This window comes from Dendrobium catenatum, unplaced genomic scaffold (assembly GCF_001605985.2).
Source record: "Dendrobium catenatum unplaced genomic scaffold, ASM160598v2 fragScaff_scaffold_133, whole genome shotgun sequence".
Classification (NCBI taxonomy): Eukaryota; Viridiplantae; Streptophyta; class Magnoliopsida; order Asparagales; family Orchidaceae; genus Dendrobium; species Dendrobium catenatum.
The window spans coordinates 8,290,231-8,300,689 of record NW_021318595.1 but is presented as its reverse complement, the minus strand read 5'-3'; the positions used below and the strand labels follow the sequence as shown (position 1 = coordinate 8,300,689).

Here is a 10,459-nt window from a genome sequence, read left to right as displayed (position 1 = left end):
AAAAGAACTCGGTATTGCTCGGTATTGGTCTTCACATAATAGTATTTTTCATTTTTGTCTAGCAAAGTCGACCAATACCTAGCAATACCGAGCTACGCAAACTCCCGGGTCCGTTCAGGGTCGGGACGTCAGGCCGCACGGTAAAGAATAAGTTCACGTGGCGACATATTATAGGCTACCTGATGTAGCTCTACGTCAGGTAACCTGACGGAATAATTTTTCCTCTTTTAGGGTTATCTCCTCTCTCAAGAGCTCACAACAAAGAAAAGGAACAAGTGCTAAAATTTTCATTCAAAATCATCATCATCTCAATACAAAGGCTAGGGCCTTCATATATAGGCCTCAAGGAACAAAACACAAAGACTAAATTGCCCTTTGGGCTACAACATGAACTAATCTCTCTCAAAGGTATAATGGTAAAGCTAGAACATAAATAAAAGAAATACATAAAATGCATCACAAGTAAAGACTCCAAATCGTAGCCGTCAATTTATGATGTCTCCTCTGATAGACGCACCAGAATCTCCTGCTGATATTCTCATCAAAAAGGATTTGTGTAGCCGACCCCATGTGATGGATAAAGGTTTGATGTTGTTGTTGTTGTTGTATGACATGCTACTATCATCTAAGTTTCTTTTAAATGTTGAATTCCTCCCCGACTAAGCATTATGTGCTACTTTATTTCATACTTTTATGTTTTTCCAATATGCTGGTGTAGGCATACATATTATTCCATGTTTCTTTTACTTTGTTCTCTAGAGGCTTTTCATCCTGCATTCAATTGAAAAAAGATCGAATATTTCAGGAACAAGAGCATATATTGAGCAATCAACTCCTTTTCCACAGGATGGAAAACAGGTTAGACTTCTTGTTAGAGTTAAATTAATTTATGTTTTCTGTAAAGATTATACTCCCTTTATAAAGTTCCAATGCAGCATCATTGTAACAATTGCTGTATTACCCTGCCATCAGAAAAATACTAAGTTAGATGGTTTGGCCTTTATGAATTCTTGGAAACAAATCAAAATAAAATGACAGGCTTAGGTTAAGGCTGTAGACTTTTTATTTTGAATGGCTTATCCTTTTGGGCTTCACTTTAGGTTATCCAGCTGGAGCTTTAAAAAACATCAATGAATATATCAATGCAGCAACGAAGAATCAGATGAGTAGCCTTTGTAAGATTTAAAATGCACTAATTTTTTGCTTTCAATTACTTTAAAAAAATTTCTAGGGTTAAATTTTATTAATATTCCTAGTGGGAATCCTCATTCAAAAAATGGTTGAATCCTTATTTTGTATTTTATATTGAGCAAATTTATTTGAGATTTTTATTGGGTCTTGTGGAGCACAATGAGGTGGGGACTATTCCAAGAAAGGATATATTATACATGAATGACATGAAGAATCAGATAGGTGATGATGGTATTATTTGCCATCTGATCCAGGAAACCTTGCTCGTGCCGACTGGTTGGATCAACGAGGACATCACAACGTCAATTATTTTGGCCATCTTGTTGCCAGCTTGATGACGTTGCTATTCCTAATGTGCCGAATCTTACGCCGCATCTCCCTAACAAGATGCTGAAACCCATCATTGTAGGTATCCAGCTTGTGCTCGAGGGCGGAGTGTGCTTTTTGGAGGGAGATCGAACTATGATTGCCATCGTAAGCTACGATGTTGCTACCTTTCATCTCAGCATTGCTCTGATACCAATATGACCACACTTGGGATCAACAAAGAGGATGAATGGAAAATATGGAAAAGTAACTTTCGCCAAATGAAAGTAGTTTATCAAAAAATACAAGATAATAATCCAACCCTATTTGATTGGGGGATATATTCCCATTACTATGAACAGAAAAATAAACATGTTTAACTAAGGGGAGTATTATTTAAAAGGATAATTTAATCTATTTTGTAAATACTATATTGTAACTATAAAGTCAAGATAAAACAACAACATCAATTTCTCAAATATAATATAAATATAATGCTCCTTTATAAAAATAAATATAGAACAATCCAGAATTTCTCAAAACACCTTAATTGAAATTACTTGCAAATATTTAAATAGTTTTGGGGGTATGGCCCTTAAAATCTCAAGAGGGGGTTTTCACCTCCCTTTCAACCATTACAACAACCGTATAATGAAGGTTAACCTATGATTAAATATGCACCCCATATTTGTTTTGTAGGGCAAAAATTAGGCTCAACAACCATAAACTTTTCCCATATTAGCTCTTCATGACATAATGCTCTTTTCTCTTTCTTGTTTGCAAACAGTAGTGTGCTATGCTCTCTTTACAATGATCACAAGAACAATACAAACATGTACTAAATTTTGCCATCCTTTTTTTTTTCCTTAGGGGTGGTGGAGTGGGGGATTCACATATGGATTGTGGATTGGGATTTTAGTTGCATCAGGCTTCTCTGTTGTTCCCATAACATCTCGTCTATGGAAAGATCAGTTTCAACTTTGTGGGAGTTCTTATAGCAAGGTCAGTGCACTCTTTGGCTAGCACACTCAGGTTACAATTCTAGCTCATTTTCTACTTTTTAAAAGCTAAACATCATTTATATCTTAATCAATAAATGAATAAGTTTTTACCTGAGTAGATTATGATGTACAAAATGAGATCTTACTTCCATGCCCGCCCCATTAAGGGATTGTTTGTTCGGAATATTTTAGAGTCTAAAATAGAGTAAATTCATGGATTTTGGAATGTTTGGTTTTTTGGTTTGATGCAGTGTATTCCATTCTGGTTCATATTTGAGATAAACTGTTCTCGCCCAATTTTGAGGGAGAATCATTTACACTCTTTCAAACAACTCCAAAGTATTCATTTTACTTTGCATTTCTTTTTCAAGCGACCAAACAGCCCCTAATAGCTTCTTCTTTCTGCTATATTTTTGTAAGTAAAATACATTCAGTGACAGGTCACTGGAAACTAATTGTACAATTTGATCTCTTATGGTTCATCCGACCCTATATTTTTCAATCCATATTCACAAACTCATTTAGGACACTTTTTTTATCAGGATGATAGCAGAAAAACTGCATCGATCTTGTTTCCATCAATGAGCTCCTTCTTGAAGAGGAAGAAAGATCATGGTATTTCCATTCTATAATCTTTGAAATATTCATTTACTTATTGTGGATTCCATTTGAATAGATAGATTTATTTCTCTCATTGAGAATACAGTCTTCTTTGATTTTCTTTGTACAGGTCGAGCTGAAGCTCTCCTCATTGCTGCTTGTGGAAAGGGTCTTAAATTGCAGTCAGAAGCTAACATTTCCTCAGATTATGATCTCAAAGAGTGATCAGATATTTTGAGTAGTGAAAGCTTTAGTTAGCATGTTCAGCTGGAGCAGTATTTCATTTTTTTCTCTTTCTTTTTTTTTCCCACTCACTGTTTAAGGTAATCTCTAACCATTTTGATGGAACTAAGTCTTCGTTTGAGATAGTTTTTTTACTGCTTTTAAAGTAATTTTTTAGTACAAAAATTTTTATTTAAAAAAATTTTTGTACTAAAAAGTTGCTTTAGAAAGGGGTAAGAAAACTGTCACAAATGAGTGAAATTATTACGTGCGGTCACCGGATGATGTCCATATGCAAATCAGGACGCACCACGTCACCATTTGCTGTGTATCGGAGTGATGTGGTGCATCCTGATTCGTCTCTGGACTGTCCGGTGACCGCTCGTAATAATTTCTCCACAAATGAAGCTTATGTTCTTGTAAGGCTGATAGGCATATATTAATGAAGAAATTCTGAGAAAGATCAAGCTGGTTTATTGTTTATGAGGTGATTTGTTTCCTTTTGTTCATTAAAAAGGGGATTTAGAGTCCCTTTGGGATTGGATGTTACTGTCTGTAATATTAGTTATGAAATTGTTGTAAGAAAAAGAAGAAGTTATTATGAGTATTTTATATTTTCTCTTCAAAAAATTAATTGTAAAAAACTTCTCACTGTAGAAATTTAAAAAAAATAATAATAAGAAAATTATATTCAGATTTGCAACTATTTATAAAGTAAAAAAATTGAAAAAATTAGCCTAAATGCATCATTAATTTAATTTTCATGTTATTTTGATTCTTCTTTTAATATAAATGTAATAACTTTAATTTGTTATTCCATTTCTTCAAGCCAATTAGACATATTGCTGTGAGGAATGAAATCTATATAGAATGCTGAAACTGGTTCATATTATTGATGTAGAGAAGCACAGATCTTCTATCTTCTTCTTCTTCTCTATGTTCAACTGACCAACAAAAAACAAAGATTCTTAATAAAACAACTAATATGTACTTATTATATTGATAAACAAAATAGATAAGAAAAAAAGAGTAGACACTTTGATATTTTTTTATTTTTAATAAGGGTTGGTTTGGGATGACCGTAGAGTTTTATAAAGTTGGCTGTAAAATTATTTTGATGAAATTAATTTAGGTTTCATTTGAGAGAGCTTTCTTACTACTTTCTAAAGCAAAATTTTAGCATAAAAAATTTTTATTCAAAAAATTTTGTACTTGTTGCGGGTTAGAATATACACGACGATAGAGTTGAAGTCAAAGTCTTAGCGTTGCATGGATATCCAACTTACATATACAGAACATAATATTTTTTATGTGGAAAGTCCTGGAAAAGGAAAAAAATCATGGGGCCTAACCCAGTAGAAAGTGATTCCAATAAAAATTGAGTAGCTTACAACAGGCTGACTCGTCCTTGTGGGCGATCATATTACAAATGTCAACTGTAAAAGTAAAATCTAGTAACAAACAAGGATGCTAGTCCGGCAGAATTTCGGGCCTCAGGTGGTGGTCCGACATAAGTGAGGGCCTCAAGTGGTGGTCCAGCGAAGGTGAGGGTTTTAAGTGGTGGTCCGGCAGAGCTCAAGACCTCAAGTGATGGTCCTGCGAATGTGAGTGCCTCAAGTGGTGGTCAGGTGGAGGTGAGGGCCTCAATTGGTGGTCCGACGGAGGTGAGGGCCTCAAATGGTGGTCCGGCGAAGGTGATTGCCTCAAGTGGTGGTCCGGCGAAGCTCAGGGCCTCAAGTGGTGGTCCGCCAGAGCTTAGGGCCTCAAGTTGTGGTCCAGGGAAGGTGAGGGCCTCAAGTGGTGGTTCGGCGAAGGTAAGGACCTCAAATGGTGGTCCGACGGAGCAACGACGTCCGGCGAAACTCAGGCGGTGATCAAGGAGGAGCAAGGAGGCAAGAACGATCTCCGATCTATCTCTTTGAATCCTTTGGCTTTGGTTCCTTTTCAAGAAAAAAATGAGGCTCTATTTATAGATTTCCTAGAGTAGCATGACTCGTAAATAGATGGAGAATCAAGAAAAAATTGGGAGTGGCTTGGATGGATGACCGATGTTGAATCCCTTGATCGTGGACCATTCGTCAGAAATTTGAAGATCTTAATGATGTCATAATTCTGCGATCTTGGGCTCATTGGATTTGTCTCGTCGAGCCGCTCAACTCGACTATAAGCATGTCATGTTGAGAACCTTCTGGTAACCCAAATTGTGGTTTGAACCTTCCAAAAACGCTTCGAATAAGTAATTCGAACCTATTTGGGCTCGTATTGAGTCGAATTTGGTGTCATTGGATTCGTATTTCCGAGACATTCAGTTCGACTGTAAGTTTGCTGAAATTAGAACTCAGATGGTCCCAATATTAATTTTGGGACTTTCCAACTTGATTTTGTATCAAGATTCATGCCATCAAGATAATTTTTTGATGATGTATCATTACTTAAATTAAGAAAACTGTCTTAAATGAAACTTTAATCACTTTGATTGCAAAAGTAGTTTTTTATCCAAAAATTTTTCGATAAATTATGAAAAGTAGTAGACAAATGAAATTATGGTTGATGTCTGAAAAATAAAACACAAGTAAATTGTCTTATCATGTCTTTCATAGGACACCAACTTAATAAATAATATACATGCATATCATTTGATACATCAAGGTTAAATTATTCTGTGCAGTCACGGAACGACGTCTAGGAACAAATTAGAACCTATCATGTCATTTTTTTGCTGTGTGCAGCTGCTGTATATTGGTGATATGGTGCATTCTGATTTGCCTCTGGACAATTCGATTACCGCACATAATAATTTCTCCCAAGAAAGAGTCCTACATTTTGTTTTTAACTACAGTTGTTTGACCATCAGATAACTCTATGTTTTACTATAAAAATAATTTTTTGAGAAAAAAATATATTTGACTTGCATTTAATAACAAATAGTGATACTATGAACAAACCTCATATTAGAATATTTTTTATGATAAAAGAATAGTAAAGTAGTAATGTTGATTCGTTAGAAACAGTTAATGATTTTCCCTTCATATTCTTAGAGGAGAGCTCACTCACCTACCTACTCTCATTTAAGGCATTGACCACATTCACCTCTCCTCATTCCCTCCATGGCTTCTTCAATTTTTCCTTTCCTCAACTTTCAAAGGCATGCATCATTTCAGCTATAGAGATTGCATAGAGATAGAGAGAGAGAGAGAGAGAGAGAGAGAGAGAGAGAGAGTAAGAGAGAGAGAGAGAGAGTTCTTCAATTTTTCTTTTCCTCGACTTTCAAAGGCATGCATCATTTCTGCTATAGAGAATGCATAGAGAGAGAGAGAGAGAGAGAGAGAGAGAAAAGTATTTGTTGAGGGCATTTAAGCACATAATAATGAGTCATCTGATATCTATGATTCACATAGCTCTCTTTGGTCTCTCATAGATAGCAGTGCCACTTTCAAAACAAAATTACTCTCATCCATGAAATATAAATCCCTTTTGATTTATTGACTGCTAAAGTATCTTCATCATTTCACTTTTCTCATAATTTATTTTGTCCTCTATAATTAAGAAATCCATCTGTCAGCAACAGATACAAATTGAACTGAAATTAATCTCTCTCTTCTTCACTTTCTGAATCATTCTTGATGACAAGTATCAAAAGGGAATTCTTACTGCTGCTTCAGAACAAGAAAGAATGTAGTTCTGTAGCTTCCTTTTGGCTGGTTATTAAGACATTAATGATAGGTTAATGCATTGGATGTTAAAAAAAGAAATTGACTACTTAAAAGGATGTATACTCTCATATATGTATTTATAAGGGGTTATTGGGATCAATCTTACTTCTGTGTTTTATTATTTTATTTACATTTTGATATGAAATGAAATTTATTTTGTACCTTAAGATTATGTTCGCTTTGTTTTTATTGAATATCAAATAATTTGACTTGTACGTTGGTAGTGGCAGTAGTTAACATGACAACAATTAGCGACGACAAAGTGATGAAAGTGGCGGTGGTCTATAATAATAGTGATGGTTGTTGATTGTGATAGCTATAATTAAAAAAAAAATACTCGAATTATGTCAAATTATTTTGAGTAGTTTAAAAATAACAAGACTTATTATAAAAAATAAAATTAAAATAATTAAAAAATAATAATTATGGGACATTTTAAGGCTAGCCACTAATGTAGGGTCCATGAAAAATTAAATTTTTTTCCTATATATAATATTTGAAGGAGTTTATTTCTTTGTCTATATAAGCTCTCTAAAGTATTTGATGTATGTAACTTAAATTTTATGTGATATCTATATCACACAACTATTGCCTTAGACCCACAAATATATTGTATAGTAAGGAGAAAATCTATGCCACTTTAGAGAATTGAGGGGGCACAATATGAACAATGAACTATTGCTTTAAAACTTTATTTTATTTTTTATTTTAAAATATTTAAAAATGATTATTTAGAATAATTTACAACAACAACAACAACATCAAGTCGTTGTCCCACTATGTGGGGTTAGTTACATGAATCATTTTTCTTCATTATGTCATGTTAAAAGTTAAATTCTCATTTAAATCTAATAAAAAAAATACCATTTACAATATTTTCTAACCAAGTCTTTTTAGGTCTACCTTTACCTTTCTTCACATCTACTTTCCTAACTTGGTCATCGAAAGACCGTCGTTTTATGCGACCAAACCATCTAAAGCGACTCTATCTTATCTTATCTTCCACCAGAGCTACTCCAACCTTTTCACATATATGCTCATTTCAAATCTTGTCTATAAAAGTGAAGCCACTCATCCACCTAAGCATCCTCATCTCTACAACACTTAATTTTATATTATGCTTCTCTTTTAATGGCCAACATTCTGCACCATAAAGCATTGCAGGTCTAACCACCATCTTATATAATTTTCTCTTAAGTTTAAGGGCCGGGGACTTTTCTATCACACAACAACCCGATGCATTCTTCCACTTCAAGCATCGAACTTGAATTCTACTAATAATATCTCCATCTATTTCATGATCACTCTGAACAATAGACTCAAGATATTTAAAACATGTACTCTTATTAATGACTTGATCACCCAAAGTCACAATCTCCCCATAAAAACTATTACTACTAAAATTACACTCCATATATTCAATTTTAAATCTACTCAAATAAAAGTCTTTAGACTCTAAGGTTGACCTCCATAATTCAAGTTTATCTCAACTCCCTCTTGATCTAGTCTTATCAACAAGAAGAATATCATCAGCAAAAAGCATGCACTGGGGTAAAACCTCTTGCAAATGTCTAGTGTGAAATATCCATGCCTAAAGCAAAAAATATGGAATCCAACTGAAATAGGAAAATACTTAGTCAAACCACCTTGTGTCTGAACACAAGTAACAACTCCGACATATATATACTTAATGACTTGAATATAAGCATTATTAACCCTTTTCTATTTTTCTAGAACTCTTCATTGCACATCTCTTGAAACTTTATCATATGCTCCAACTGAAATAGGAAAATACTTAGTCAAACCACCTTGTGTCTGAACACAAGTAACAACTCCGACATATATATACTTAATGACTTGAATATAAGCATTATTAACCCTTTTCTATTTTTCTAGAACTCTTCATTGCACATCTCTTGGAACTTTATCATATGCTTTCTTTAAATCAATAAATATCATATGTAGATCCTCTTTATTCTTTATATACTTCTCCATCAAACCTCTCAATAAATGTATAGCTTTCATAGTTGACCTACCCACATGGGCGCGCGGAGGGAGAGGGGAGCACGTTCCCCACCCCCCACCCCCCAATAAAAAAATTTCAGTTAGCTTATGAATAATGATAAACTACATCACGATTAATATTAATATATAATTTTCTCACGCATATCAAATTTATTATTAATGATTTTCAAATTTGATAATAAATTTAATAATTTTGCATTAATAATTGATATATCATCAAAAAATTATCTTAATCGGCACGAATCTCAAGAGAAAATCAAGTTAGAAACTTCAAAAATTAAATCAGAGACCATTTGAACTCCTGTTTCAGCAAACTTACAGTTGAATTGAACATCTCAAAAATACATACCCAACGACACCAAATTCGACTCAATCCGAGCCCAAATCAAAGATTTGAAGCATTTTGGAAGGTTCAAACCATAATTGGGATTATCAAACGGTTTCCAAAAGTGACATGCTTATAATAAAAAAAAATAATGTTATTTGTATTCTTAATTTTGATCTTACAGCTGCTCTTAGCTCCGGTAATGAGAAGACAAACGTAACTATTTTAATGTATTCTAACATTTCAGATAATACAAAAAATATAACTATTTTAATTTAATCCCCTCCTGAATAAAATTTTTGGCTCTGCAACTGCCTACCCAACATGAATTTAAATTGATTTTGAGAAACATTAGTATCACACCGCAACCTATGCTTCGTAACTCTCTCCCTTATTTTAAAAGTATGACACATTAACTTAATTCCTCTATAATTCACATAACTTGTGCATCACCTTAATTTATTCTTAAAAATAAAAATCAACGCACTCATTCTTATCTAACATTTTTTTTGCTCTCAAAATAATCTTAAAAAGTTTAGTAAGCCAAAATATTCATTCATCTCCTAAGCATTTTCACACTTTTATTAGAATATCATCAAATCTAACAGCTTTTACACACTTCATTTTCTTGAAAGCCTCTCTGACTTCAATTTTATAGACACAATTATATCAACAACAACAAGCCTTTGTCCTACTATGTAGGGTAAAATACATGAATCCTTTTTTTCCATTGTGTCATGTTAAAAGTAAAATTCTCATTTAAATCTAATAAAGAAAGATTATTTCTAATATTTTATGATCAAGTCTTTTTAGGTCTACCTCTACCTTTTTTTGGCATAAGTCAAATCTAATACCTCTACTTTTCTAACTGGGTCATCAGAAGGTCGTCGTTTTATGTGGCCAAACCATCTAAAGCGACTCTCTATAATTTTATCTTCCACTGGAGCTATTTCAACCTTTTCACGTATATGCTTAATTGGTTCGTATCCCATCTCTAAGGGTAAAGCCACTCATCCACTTGAGCATCCTCATCCCTGCAACACTTAACTTAGTATTACGCTTCACTTTTAATGGAC

The 10,459-nt window shown here is 33.7% G+C and overlaps 1 protein-coding gene across 1 annotated transcript in view; it reads left to right on the top strand.

Annotated features, from left to right (window-relative positions):
- The window catches only part of LOC110112537 (Holliday junction resolvase MOC1, chloroplastic), an 11,981-nt gene extending 8,049 nt beyond the window's left edge, over positions 1–3,932 (top strand). The window contains exons 3-6 of the mRNA XM_020844791.2: positions 806–858; positions 2,368–2,499; positions 3,041–3,113; positions 3,229–3,932. Of these exons, the coding sequence (XP_020700450.1) occupies positions 806–858; positions 2,368–2,499; positions 3,041–3,113; positions 3,229–3,323 (353 nt within the window). The 3' untranslated portion in view covers positions 3,324–3,932. The remainder of the gene's footprint in view (positions 1–805; positions 859–2,367; positions 2,500–3,040; positions 3,114–3,228) is intronic.
- Positions 3,933–10,459: the final 6,527 nt, after the last annotated feature.